At 39.4% G+C, this 14,037-nt stretch overlaps 3 protein-coding genes across 3 annotated transcripts; 2 read left to right on the top strand and 1 right to left on the bottom strand.

Annotated features, from left to right (window-relative positions):
- Positions 1 to 932: 932 nt before the first annotated feature.
- On the top strand, positions 933 to 4,768 carry LOC137742402 (sodium-dependent phosphate transport protein 1, chloroplastic-like). The gene is made up of 10 exons (XM_068482261.1): positions 933 to 1,428; positions 1,535 to 1,642; positions 2,026 to 2,181; positions 2,339 to 2,554; positions 2,740 to 2,949; positions 3,156 to 3,293; positions 3,416 to 3,517; positions 3,624 to 3,689; positions 3,908 to 3,992; positions 4,160 to 4,768. Exons 1-10 carry the CDS (start codon positions 1,042 to 1,044, stop codon positions 4,255 to 4,257), a joined length of 1,566 nt encoding a protein of 521 aa, XP_068338362.1. The 5' UTR covers positions 933 to 1,041; the 3' UTR covers positions 4,258 to 4,768.
- Positions 4,769 to 6,593: 1,825 nt separating this feature from the next.
- On the bottom strand, positions 6,594 to 8,962 carry LOC137743549 (cytochrome P450 86A1-like). Its single transcript, XM_068483466.1, has 2 exons — positions 8,335 to 8,962; positions 6,594 to 7,981 (listed from the first exon to the last, which is right to left on the bottom strand). Exons 1-2 carry the CDS (start codon positions 8,918 to 8,920, stop codon positions 6,999 to 7,001), a joined length of 1,569 nt encoding a protein of 522 aa, XP_068339567.1. The 5' UTR covers positions 8,921 to 8,962; the 3' UTR covers positions 6,594 to 6,998.
- A 4,478-nt stretch (positions 8,963 to 13,440) lies between these two features.
- LOC137742290 (uncharacterized) lies at positions 13,441 to 14,037 on the top strand. Its single transcript, XM_068482120.1, has one exon. The coding sequence runs from the start codon at positions 13,556 to 13,558 to the stop codon at positions 13,835 to 13,837; it is 282 nt and encodes a 93-aa protein (XP_068338221.1). The 5' UTR covers positions 13,441 to 13,555; the 3' UTR covers positions 13,838 to 14,037.

Raw genomic sequence — 14,037 nt, 5'->3', positions numbered from 1 at the left:
TGCCCTCCCTATCTCATATTCTCTTATTTCTGTGGTCACGGTTAAGCCACGTCTACATTTTATATTGATTTTTTTTTTTTTATAGAAATAATAAGACAAAAAACAATGGAAATATAAAATGTTGACATGGTTTAACCGTGACCACATAAATAGGTGGGGATGGGAAGGGTATGGGATGGGGAGGGCAGACAATTCAAGTCCATCAGGCTTGTTTTCAGCTTGAGCATCTGAAAGAACTGTGGACATTATGTGCAGTTTAGGCATTTTCTTGTGCAAGGTATGATGGGTGAGTGACCCAAGAGAACAAATTTCATTGGGACACAAGTGTTATCATAGTTATTTTAGAGGGACACTTAGAGAAAAAATCCAATTAAGATCATTCATGAAAAAAAGATTGGACTGATTTTGGAGTCACGGTAAGAGAATCTTGCATATTGTTAGATATATTCATTTCTCTGTTTATACACATTATGTAAAAAAAATATCATACCACATATGGGAATAGATTTATTAAAAATTCAATTGTTTTACAAAAAATCCACTTGAAAATTCTTTTTAAATAAGCATATGACATGTGGTTCTCCAAAATACGCTTCTATAACCCATGAACATTCTTAAGTTAGAAACACGATTAATCGTAAATAAAAACAAAAATAAAACATTTTTCTAGTCCTCATAAGAGCAGCCCCTTTAGTTTTGAAATAGAAGCCCAAGCCTAAACCTTTTCAATTGGCACAGCCCAGTCCATTTTGCAGAAGCATTAAATAACAATTGGAATTCAATTTACAGTTAACTACCCGCCAACCCAAAACAAAGCGGAAAAAAACCGTCCGCCTCCTACCCTTACCCCTAACAATCCAAATCCCTTCTGTGCAACCGCCACGTGTTCTAACCACAGCCAGTGCAGATAAATATCCTTCCACAGTTCCTCTCTCCAAAAATCTTCCCCCGACCTTATAGTATGCGTCTAGCTCCCTGCGAAGCTGGGAACTCGGTACACTGACTCAGCGACTCGGTGAGTCGTTTCATGCTCTGGAAACCATGAACCCCAGAGCGCTTCTTTACTCCTTCTCTCCGAAACCCAACATCGTCCTGCCCGATATTTCGGCCACCAAGAGAAGTTTCGGCGCCGATCACCCGAGACACCAACCGCCGTTTCGGTTACGCGTGTGGATTCGGAACCGTGAGCAGTACTGCTGTTTCGCACGCGTTTCGCGCGGCGGCGGTGGTAACCGGAGGAGCGGGAAAGTGTTTGCGGATGTTAAATCGGTGGATAAGTTCGAGAAGGGGTTGGACGATGTCGTTTCGAGGAAGGAGGATTTGGAGGTGGAGTCCGCGGCGGAGGTTTCGTGGTTACAAGATTTTCCGAAACGATGGGTCATTGTCGTTTTGTGCTTTTCGGCTTTCCTTCTCTGCAACATGGACAGAGTAAGCTTGAAGCTTTAATGGTTATGCAATTTGGAAATGGTAATTAAAAATGGAAGGTGGAAGTTAATTACAGCAGTAAAAAGTTATTTTTTGTGAACTGTGGCAGGTAAATATGAGCATTGCAATTCTACCCATGTCAGCAGAGTACAATTGGAACCCAGCAACAGTTGGTTTGATACAGTCTTCTTTCTTCTGGGGATACCTCCTAACTCAGGTTAATTACATTTATGCACTTCTTGTAGTTAGTAATTACATCACATTTTTTAAGTTTGTATGTGATTGGGTCAACCGAGTTTACTAGAGTTTGTCAAATCCATTTTTTCGTAGATTAGACTGGTTCAGAATATCGTGTTTTCAAACAAACTTAAGCCCATTGCCCTTTTGTCCTGTAACATCGATGACACATTCCTGATGTTCCATCAAAGATTCAAAAGTATAGCTTGTGAGAAACTTTTTGGTTTTTCTTTTAGTTACGTTAGAGGGAATCAGATTCTGGACTTATCGTAATCTAATCTATAGTACGCCCTCCCTCGGGAGTTAACACTTGATGTTTTATCCTTTTTTTTTTTTCGGTTAACTTATGACTGTGAGTGGCAGATTGCTGGTGGAATATGGGCAGACACAGTAGGTGGGAAGCAAGTATTGGCATTTGGAGTCATTTGGTGGTCCATTGCTACTATTCTCACTCCTGTTGCCGCTAAAGTTGGATTGCCTTTCCTACTCGTTGTTCGTGCATTCATGGGGATTGGTGAGGTTGGTCTTCTATAATTTATCAGTAATCTGTAGGAAATAGGTTGTTTATCGATCACTAGTTACTATGATTATTTGTCAACTTTTGATAATACTAATCACTATGGTTATTCGTTAACTTTTACTAATTACTATTCACTTAGTCTGCTTTTCTTTTCAGGGTGTTGCTATGCCTGCAATGAATAATATACTGTCGAAATGGATTCCTGTAGCAGAGAGAAGTAGATCTTTGGCTCTGGTTTACAGTGGAATGTATCTTGGATCAGTCACCGGCTTGGCTTTTTCACCATTTCTAATACATCAGTTTGGATGGCCATCAGTCTTTTACTCCTTTGGTTCTCTGGGGACGGTCTGGTTCGCTCTATGGCTAAGTAAGGTGAGTGACTTTTACCCCCTCTCAGATTAGTATTTCTTTTTCAGGAAACATGTTACTTGCAACCTAAGGTACAACTTTTCGCTATAAGTTTGGTATTTATAAGCAATGTCCTTAATTTTTTTTTCTTTACTGATGTATAAGTTCTATATTTGATTTTTTTTTTTTTCATGGGGCTGTTAATGTAGGCACACAGTTCACCTCTCGAGGATCCTGAGCTGCGACCAGCGGAGAAGAAGCTTATTCTTGCAAGTAGTATTTCCAAGGAACCTGTTAAACAGATTCCTTGGAAATTAATTTTGTCCAAAGCACCTGTTTGGGCCCTGATAGTGTCTCACTTCTGCCACAATTGGGGAACATTTATTCTTCTCACATGGATGCCAACTTACTATAACCAAGTAAGTCATCATTTCTTGCATTTGTTACCCTAGTTTCATGCCGCATAGTTTTCCTTCTAGTATAAAAATTAACTATCTTGTGGCTTTGCCAAAGTAGACGGTACTACAAAATTGGTTAATGCTTGTTGCTGCATAAGTGGCAAAGTGTTCAATCAGGCCTGAAATTGCAAGTTGAATTCTGATTTTACCATTGATCCAACCATTAGGTACTGAAGTTCAATCTTACCGAATCAGGGCTATTCTGCGTCCTGCCCTGGCTAACAATGGCATTTTCTGCAAATCTTGGAGGGTGGATTGCAGACACTCTTGTCAGCAAGGGCTTCTCTGTGACAAGGGTTCGGAAGGTATCATATTTCATCATCTTTTTTAATCTAAACCAAATATTATTTGGGGAACAGTTTTCCGAGATAGAAATCACATTTTCTAGTTCAGCTGTCGCGTTACTAATCTATATCATCCATCGCAGATTATGCAAACAATTGGGTTTCTAGGCCCTGCTTTCTTCCTAACACAGTTGAGCCATATTAATTCTCCTGCAATGGCTGTTCTATGCATGGCATGCAGTCAGGTATGCTTCGTTTCAAAGCTTGGTACAATTGCTTAATATTTTTGTTGTTCATTCAATAATTAGCTATCGTGTGCCTTATCTTGTTTTGTTTCTTTTGCTTAAATAGGGAACTGATGCATTCTCGCAATCTGGTCTATATTCAAACCATCAAGATATCGCTCCACGATATTCTGTAAGTATTGGTTTAGTTTCTGGTTTTGTCTTGCCCGTGCCAGTTTCTACTGTCTGTTAGAACCATAAATCAAACATCTACCGAGTTCCAACATAAGCCTATCAGTCAATTGGCAATTGTGTGCTATTTGGATTTGTAGTATTGTATTATTGTATCTCAAGAGTGAAGAGTAGGAGAAAACTGTGGTTCTAATGATCTTTGTTCCAACTGTTTCTCAGGGGGTATTGCTTGGTATGTCAAACACAGCCGGAGTGCTGGCAGGTGTCTTTGGAACGGCATCCACTGGTTACATTTTACAACACGGTCAGTCTCCATTTATTGCAAATTTTAGTTTGCATTTCACGCGTTAGCGGAAATCAAATTGCCCGAATTTGTTGGCCTTGGGGACATCAAATCATGACATCAAGTTGTAATCCATTGGCAACAAGCTGATTCCAACACCCCTCCCTCTCCGCTTTGATATTTTTCAGGTTCTTGGGATGATGTATTCAAGGTTTCGGTAGGCCTTTACCTGGTCGGAACTGTTGTTTGGAATCTGTTCTCAACTGGCGAAAAGATCATAGATTAGTTCACAGATAACTTGATTCTTAATAATCGCCGGCACTTCATTCCTGAGCTTTTATAGTTCAGAGTTATATTGGAGGAAAGAGGTAGCAAAAATGCCAAGAAATTGAAGTTGGAAGGAAAGCAGTATCATTTTATTGATAGTCTTGGACTTGCAGAAGAATGTTACAAAGATTTTGACGTCAATCTGGAAGCTTGAAATCGAAAGAGTGAGGTGCTAGCTAGTTCTTCCCTGCAACATTTGAAGTTTCATAAACCGGCTGCATTTCATACAAAATTTTCATGAATGCTGAATATATGGTAAAATTAAATGAACCCCCAACACAGCCATTTTCTGTAAATGTTGTATATTGTAATTTGTATGTACATGCATTTCCCATTAATATACCCTTTTTTTAACTACTAGGCTTCATTCTTAGACATTGAAGTTTGAATGTGCTTGTAAAATTGTTGAAAGCACTTTCTTCATAAGTACTTTTGGAACCAGTCCTTAGGAAAAATACAAGTGAATCCTAAAAAAAACACTTAAAGTGCTTCCTGCAATGGTGTTTCTTGCATACAGTGGCGAAGCCATGATTTGCCGAGGGGAGGGGCGAAATTAAAAAGAATACAAGGTTCAATCGAAGCGATTGCTTTTATATTGGAGAGTGCAAAGTTTTGAATCAATATTCATAGCAGAAAATAGTCTCTCCACCAAAGCGGTTGTAAGCAATAATTTCAGAGCCAATGTAAGAAGCTTAAATTGGCTGGGATTAGATCCTAAAAAATGTTAGGCACTAGTCTAAAAACGGATTGGGACCTAGCAGCTAGGTGCGTCAGTGAGATTTAGGCAGGAGCCTAGATGGATTTAAATTAAGGAAAACTAATGAAAATGTTTTGAAAATTTTGAGTTTTAACGATAAGGACAAAATAAATGTTAAAGTGAATAGTACCAGGATTGACTTTTTAGTGTAAAAATGTAATTTTTCGTTAAAGTAAATAGTACCTGGAGTTTTTTTGTTAAAGTTCCCTTTAAATTATCATAAAATAAGCATTAAACTATATTTACATTGTTTTTAAAAATTAATACAATATTTATAAATAATATGAGAGTTTAAAATAAATACGTTGGGAATCTTAAAAGACAAAATAAAAATACATACAAGAATAAAAAATAAAAAAATAAAAAATAAAAAGGAGAGAAATGGGTTAATAAACCACAAAAAAGAATAATACTTGGTACTGACATTTACTGACCTTCTAATAGACCAATAAAATAAAGACACATGTCCATTTTCAAGTCCCTAACCATACAACCAAAGATCCCTTATTCTGCAAACCAAACATTCTTCGTCTCCCTCATCGAACACTGAATCCCCTCTCATCTACGGTGATGCACCCGCAACTCCTCTCTTCCCGGTGACCTAATCCCTATTTCCTGCGACCCACCAATCGCTTTTTTCTATAGAGACTGCGACCGTTGTCCTCCATTATGGACTACGACGATGATTGTGACCAGTCATCATCAATTCGCCATTTCATCTTAACCTGGTGATGTTTGTGGTGACGAGCAAGATCCTAAAGCCACATTCTTCGCAAATCCAACCAAACTATTGCCCTTCCTCTGCAAATTCGACCAAGGCGGTGCATCGACCCAAACCAATTTTTACAAGTGCCATGAATTTCGACGAGAGCGGAGGGGCTGAATCAGCGCTCCTAGCGTGTTTTCCGGTGAGGGGAGTGGCGGCTGTCACTTCTCGCTCTCACGTAGTTTCGCCACTGCTTGTATAAAGCATTTCGAGTGTTTTGAGAACCCAAAAATAATTTAACCAAAAGCGCTTAAAAGCACTTCAATCAAAATGTGTGTTGGTATGGGCTCGTTTGATGTTTGATTGAATTCGAAAACAATGTCCGAATTATGTTGAATGATTTAACCACCCAAAAAAAAAAAAAAAAAATGCCGAATGCGCGAAAAAAGTGTCTAACTTCGGTGTCTCTCCTACAAGTTGGTTAGCTACAACTGCTTTGTTAATATTCACTTACGGAAACAAGTTTCACTTCTATAAGATTTGTACTCAACAATCCGATTAACTATTATTGACACGTAATACACATAGTTATACTATATCAAAATTATAGGTTTAATAAATGTTTGTCAAAACAAGAAGAGAATGATTAGGTTCAGACATAAATCAAAACTTAAAACTAAAGTAATACGATCAATTTATCATTGCACCTGAGATTTTGTGTTCGACTCTCCCTACCTAGTATCCTTTGTGCAAACAAAAATATCACAGTTATGCTAATTATTTAAAATTTGCTAATCTAGTTTAGCTACTACATACATAGAACATGCTTGAAGAGTATTAATTATATTTTATTGATAAAAGTATTAATTAAAAAAACGCACATCAAATGAAATGGAATATAATTAACAACATAAAGACATCATCAAATCTTCCAACTCAGATGAGCAACCCTCACTCACCCACTTTTTTACTTAACCCACCCACCCAATAAAAACCAACAACATTTGACAACAGTATACATTTTAAAAGTAAAACAAATTAAATGACTTCTGTATCCTCACCATCCCTGTGAGATTTTTTGTGTGTCTGAAACACGAACACATACGTCATACATTATTATACAAGCGAAAAGAAACTTTTCCTACTTGCAAAATAATATATGATATATCGCTCCGTGTTTTCAGTATATTAAAAAATATCTTCCCACACATGCCAACAATCCCGAAAATACCTCTGCCTATGCTGAGGTGGCAGCCACATAACCTGGCCCACCACCAAGCTTACGTGGATGCAAATGCACCTGAAGCCCGTTCTTCATGAAGAGTGTGAGCGACATCTTCTGCTGTGCTCGGAAACCGGGAACCGGAGACAGCCGGTAACGCAAAAGCACGGCAGAAACCACCGATTTCATCTGCAGGTAAGCCAAGTCCTTCCCCAAACAAGTCCTCGGTCCAGCATTGAAAGCCACGAACTTGTAACCGTCCTGGGGCGGTTCGAACCGGTTCCCGTCGGCCGACATCCACCGTTCCGGTTTAAACTCCATGCAATCCTCCCCCCAAATGCTCTTCATCCTCCCCACCGAGTAAATCGAATACGTCACCGTCGAACCGGCCGGCACGAAAGTCCCGTCAGGCAGAACGTCGTCTTTCACGACGTACTTGAAATCCTCCGGCACGGAGGGGTATAGTCGTAAAGTCTCAGCCAGCGCCGCCTTCAAGTAAACCAATTTATCCGCCTCGTCGAACACCAACGGCTCCTCCGTCCATAGCCGCGGATCATCACCACGTGTCTGTTTCAGCACCGTCGAGATCTCGGCGATGATTTTCTCCTCGATGTGGGGATTTTCCATGATGAGGTGGAAGAACCAGCTGAGCGCCACCGACGACGTGTCGCGGCCGGCGAGGACGAAGTTAAGAGCGATGCGCTGGAGGACGGCGCTTGGGAATGGGTTGCCGTCGACGTCGCGCTTGTTCATGAAGCGGGAGATGAGGTCGTCGGACGGTGTCAACTTGCGGGCGGCGACGGCGTCGTTCATGTAGTCCCCAACGATTTTGAGGCTCTTCTCCAGCTGTCGCTCGGCTCCGAGACCGAAGAACTTCTGGATTCTCCATAGGAAAGCGGGGTAGAGGAGGCGCTGGAGGGTGGCTTCAGTGGCGTTGTCGAATGCCTTTGCAAATGGGTTGTCGGATAGCTCCGGCGACAGCGTTTCCGGGTCCTTGCCTGGTGGGAAAATGTTAGTTTGAATATCGCCACGTAATTACTATAATAACTACCATGCACAGTTTTACAAATTTACCTTTTTGAACTTAGATTTAAATAATTTTGCATTTTGGTCCCGACAAATTAAACATTTTCAATCTCATCTTATAGTTAGAAACATTTAGACCATTTGGTTAATTTGCCAAATTTTATCATTTCAATAAATTTGTCGAGCACGTAGATACAATTTTGAATATCAAAAGTATAAGGACCAGGATAATATTTACGGTAAACAGGGAGGAGAAAAGTGTAATTTAATTTATTTTTTAAAATTACATTTTTAATAAATTTTGAGAGTTAATTTTGAACATTACCGAATGTGAGTCCACAAATGTTGTCGAATGTCAAGCGAAGCAAAAGGTCCTGCAAGTCCACCGCGATGTGATCTCTCGCCGCCTTATCCAAAATGCACCAAAGCCGGTTCCTGATCGTCCGGTTGACCCACCGAGCCATGGCCTGCCTCAACGTCCGCGTCGTGAACTCCAAAGCAGCCGTCTTCCTCTGTATCAGCCACGTCTCTCCGTCGCTGTTGAATATCCCTTCCCCCAAAAGGTCATGAAAAGCTGCCTGCCACGTCGGGCCCTTGGGATAATTATCGAACCGAGTACGGAGAATATGCTCGATGTTTTTAGGGTTGCTTGTCACGGTGTACAACCCTTGCTTGCGAGCCACGAAAGGGAGAGCGAGCGTGCATGTTTGGTACGTGGCGGAGCCGCCGGTGGCGCGGAGGTTGCTCGTGATCCAATCGTGGATTTGCTTCCGATTTGAGTAGAGAAACGGAAGGCTGCCCACAACTGGCCAGACGCTCGGGCCGGTGAGTTTTCTAGCCAAGAGGTAGAACCAGAAGAGGTATACGGATGTGGCAGCAAATAGGGCGGAGAGAATCGGTAGGGCTTCCATTTTAGCTAGCTATATCAGTGTTGAGGTTATAGAATTGGGCGATCGAGCAGTATATACTAAGAGAAAAAGTGTGACGGGTATATATATAAAGATTGATATAAATATTAATGTGGAAATTTTGTAGGAAGAGTTGTTGGGAAATTTTGGGCATACGTACAAGTCGCTGCCAAATCGAACCTAATTACTAAGCTTTAAATATGTAAGGGGTTTATATTGTAAATTTGTAGCCGTTTGCGTAGGTGCATGGAAGATAATTGCTTATGGGGAGGGTGGAGATTAATTATCCGAAGTAAAATGATTATTTACTGATTAATTAGGTAGGGTTTTAATTAACTTGGTTTTAACTGTCTTATTGTTTGCTTTGGTGACTGGCCATAAGCAAATGCCACCTCCGGCCGACATGTTAACGTACGCTACCATTGATTTTAGTATCATTTTCAATCCTTGTACGTGGCATTGGCTTACAATATGGTCATTACTTAATTTAGAAAGATGATGCTTAGAAAGATCATGCTTACATAGGGTAATTTAGAAAGATGATGATGGCATGAAATGGGCCTTAATAGGTTCTAGAAATATACTATGTTTGATATAATTGAAAAGAAGAAACTAATAAAACAACTCCGTTCTTGCTATCCGATTTGCGTCTTTTGACTACTTGTTCAATTCATTTTGTTATCTAATCTACGCAAACATGTGATTGTTAGGTTTTACATGTGGGTTAACTTTTTATAATACTATAAAGGAAGTTGAGGAATTCCACCATAAAACTAAGTAGCAATATAGGAAGTAGCCCAACGCTTCATAAACACATTTAAGATTTGATAAACTTGTAATATATAAAAGACATTTCTTCACAGCCTCACAATTAGATAATTAAAGTTCAAGGCCTTACTAGCTAGCGTTCTAATAAAACATTAACAATGGTTAAAGAACATATATAACATTTTGCCTATTATTAACCATCAAATCTTATCTAATGACTTTGTTAATGTTCAAAATTGAAAGTTAACTTAGAGGATAGTGGTTCACTCATAAACAAGATCTGTATACATATTTGTGTGAGGTTACAAATGTTCCATGAAATGGCTCAAAGCTTTTAGTTGGCAAGGAGAAACCAAAGAACAGTAGGTTTTCTCCATCCAACCAGCCATCCCCTAATTTCCTCTGCCCTCTTCCCTCTATACATACAAACCCACCTTCCTAAGGAAGGTCAAGTGATGGTCTCGCCATACAGATTCATGTGGCCTCTCTCTATCCACTCATTAATGTCTAAAGACTAACAAATATCTAGTCTTGGTTAAGGGGTCTTCATTCAATGGTAGTTTATATGTAGAGCACTTGGAGAGGTGGTCTCAATAGAGCACCCTGGATAGGTGGTCTCCATAGAGCACTGGAGAGGTGGTCGTATGTAGAGCACCTGGAGAGGTGGTCATCTGTAGAGCACTTAGAGATGTGGTCTGGTGGTTTCAGTAAAGCACCCTGGAGAGGTGGTCGTCCTTAGAGCACTTGAAGAAGTGGTTTGGGGGTCTCAATAGGGCACCCTGAAGAGGTAGTCTACGTACAACACCTGGAGAGGTTTGGTCCCCAATCAAAGAGTCTTTCTTCATAATGGTGACATGGCAAGAATGGGACCGAGTCATTTTGTAGACCAGTGTACAGACTCATAAAATGATTGTTGTTTTATACTTTTTTTTTTATTTTATTTTTTATTTTTTCAGATGGAAGGTGAATTTCCTTGTTTGCTCTTGCATTTGAGAAAATATTTAACAGAGTGAACGAAAATGATCACTATGATTATACGAGTCCTAACTATTGAGGACTGTAAAACCTAATATTCGAATTCACGGACAAAAATACAACTCATACTATAGTTAAAGGACTGTATTGCTACAATAATTAAAGCCAAAAGGAAAAGATTGAGAGAAAGTTTTTAATCAAACCCCTTTACTAATGACTATAAAGACACTTATACGCTACTTTGAAGACAACTTTTACTTAAGAATCAGGTAATGTACTCAGAAGTTGGTTTCTAGACTTCTACTTATGTGCATGCCAAATCGCTGAAAATTGTAAGCTCACAAGTAAGGTTATGGCTATCCCGTTTTCCATGGTGGTTGGGGACCATATATACGGATGAATTATATATCTTTTAATTCTTATTATTTCCTGCCAAGCAATGAATTTAATTCCTAATGACTAGGGTTCTGCAAAATACTCAAAAACACTTTCTTGTATATGTATGCATATCAAGGAGAGCAAGTAATTCAGAAGCTTCCTCAGAATCGATCTAAATACATGCATGGAAATTATGGTTGATTTCCTTGGCATTCTTGCAAGCTCAGCAAATATCTGTGAGTGTGAGAGTAAAGGGTGGGTGGAGTCGGTTGACCCGATTTAGAAAACAGGGAAAACGAAATCTAAAACATTTGTGTTTTCTAAGTGAGACACCTAGCTGATACCTAAGAGATGAAGCTCAGTTGACTTTCATTTGATCTGAAATATTACAAGTACTTTCAAGAAAAGATGGAGCTTTGCATAGAACAAATGGTCACGTTTTCCCATTCTTTACGACAATCGGCACCAATCCATGCTGCGTAGTTCGTCCAAACCTCACGTTTCACTGCAAAATTGTACTGCAAGTCAAAGAAATTCTACGCATGGTGAACTTTTGTCAAATAGGGCTGGTTCTGGTTGGTTTTTGGTTTTGGTTTTTCTCACGCCAATCCACACGGCAAGGGCTTCCTCAATGCCCATTGTTTTACACACATATGGATATGATTTTCTTATTCACACCGTTCCCTACGGGGAAGGTAATTGACGGTAGCACACTCACACTAATCTTCACGGCAAGGGCTTCTTCATTGCCCATTGTTCAACTCACATGACAGGCTAGGAGACGGACTTATATAGAACCGATATATAGTCATTGTGGCGTTTTATGTCAATAATACAACGTCATGTGGCCAGAAATTTATTACATATGACACTATATTATTGACACCAATCACTACTATAGCGGTATATCCATTACACGTAAGTCGTCTTCGCATGCTATGACTCTTCACTGCCTATTTATTAGCTTGGTCTCACGACTCTCACCTAGTTATTCGGCATGCCATCATCGTAACCCGAGTTTAATCTACTCTGACACTTTGGCCTGTTTAACTGCAGCTTCTAGGGAAGGTTGAACGAGTTCACCACTGTGTGACATTTCAAGTAACTTGAAATAGGTTATGAGTAAAATTATCTCCATATAGCCTTGTATAAGTGTTCCCCATGCTTGACGATACGAGTACGGGAATCTGTATCGCTGCACAATATACGAGCGGGCGCGAGGACACTAGCAAGTTACTAGATATCTGACATCGTCTTGGTTAGCAAAGGTGAAGTTAGGTGCAACCTACATCGGTAAGACTTGTTTTGAGTGGGGCATGCCCCAAAGAGAATACCACGTTACTAAGTGCCTATGTGGACCAGAGGCGTGACATGTTTAATACATTATATATATATATATATAATGTGTATATATATATATATATATATATATATATATATTTTTGAAAATCGGCATAGAATCAGATCAGCTTAAAAATTCTCTCATTTTCTCTATTCAATTTTCCCTCTCTTTCCCCTTTTCCACTTTTCTTCTTGTTGTTATCGTCGTCTCTCCCACAAATTATAAGGTCTTGTTTGGTGCTAAAATTGAATTAGCTGTGTAGAAAATTTATCCCTTTAATTTCTATAAAAATCTTGGGAGGCCAAATATAATTAAATTTCTTTTCATAACTAACTAATCTAGCGATTTAGAAATTAACATTCATTTATTTCTTTAACGTATTGAATCTAGTAAGTCATTCAGTTTTATTCAATCTTCGACATCAAACAACGCCAAAAATGTCAGCAATCATATGGAATACAAATTCCAATCCTTTTTAGGCATTGTTTTCCTAGTTTGAAAATGTCAGCAATCATATGGAATACAAATTCCAATCCTTTTTAGGCATTGTTTTCCTAGTTTGTTAAACGTTTAGCTCCAATAGACCTAGTTGGCTAACCATCTCCACTTGCCCCTTTTAAAACTCTAGTCTCCACTAACTGCAGGTTATGGTACTGCCACGTGTCCTATTCAAATCCATGTAATTGAAGAGAGGTTTTTCAATGTAACTGAAACATAAGATAGTACATCACGTGTCACTATACAAATGGTAGGATATATGTGTTAAAAAGTTAATAACTTATAAATTACAATTTTCCACCACTTATATGAAAATATGTAGTATACCATCCGTATTCCAGTTATAATAAAAAATTTCTCGTCACAGAGAACTATCCCTCATCTTACAAAATACCCTTTATTTATTTTGCCTCCTGGTAGAATTTACAGACAGCAGCAAAAATATTGGCCAAAAATATTAGAGGAATGAGGATAAGACACTTGTGGAGAGCTTGTGCTACAAACACATCCATTCAAATCTAAGTCACCATACAAAATCCATCCAGCGGCTCACATTCACTGAAAAAAAAAAAAGTGAGGATACATTATCCTACTCACTTTGCTTCCCTCCTCTTATTCACTCCCAACCATTCCAAACTTTCATACCATTTTCCTCTAGAGACTCAAACAAGCTTAACATGGCTTCCTTGACAATGGTCTTTCCTCCGGTGGTGACTGGCAGAGCAACCGGCCAAGTGTACGCTGCAACGGCGGCCAAGGGAGGAAGCAAAGAAGAAAAGGGTCCGTTTGACTGGATTCTCGGAGGGCTAGCGAAGGAGGACCAGCTGCTTGAGGTTGATCCAATCCTGAAGAAGGTTGAGGACAAGAATGGTACCGTCAGCGGCAGCAAGGGCACTGTGGTTGTGCCGCCGAAGAAGAAGCAGGGTGGCTTTGGAGGCCTTTTTGCCAAGAAGGACTGATCATTTTAGGCAGTATTCTGTGTTTAATTTGCTTTCTGTACTCATTGATCATTGTGAAACATGTTAAGCATGTTAAATCCTTCACCTGCCTCCGCATCTAAAGATCTTCATTTTAATATCCATTTTTGATCAGCAGGTAGATAATATATATGATATATTTTGGAAAATTAGAATAAATTGTGGCAAATGGGGTTCTGATC

Source organism: Pyrus communis, chromosome 8 (assembly GCF_963583255.1).
Source record: "Pyrus communis chromosome 8, drPyrComm1.1, whole genome shotgun sequence".
Classification (NCBI taxonomy): Eukaryota; Viridiplantae; Streptophyta; class Magnoliopsida; order Rosales; family Rosaceae; genus Pyrus; species Pyrus communis.
This window is presented reverse-complemented; position numbering and strand designations above follow the sequence as displayed.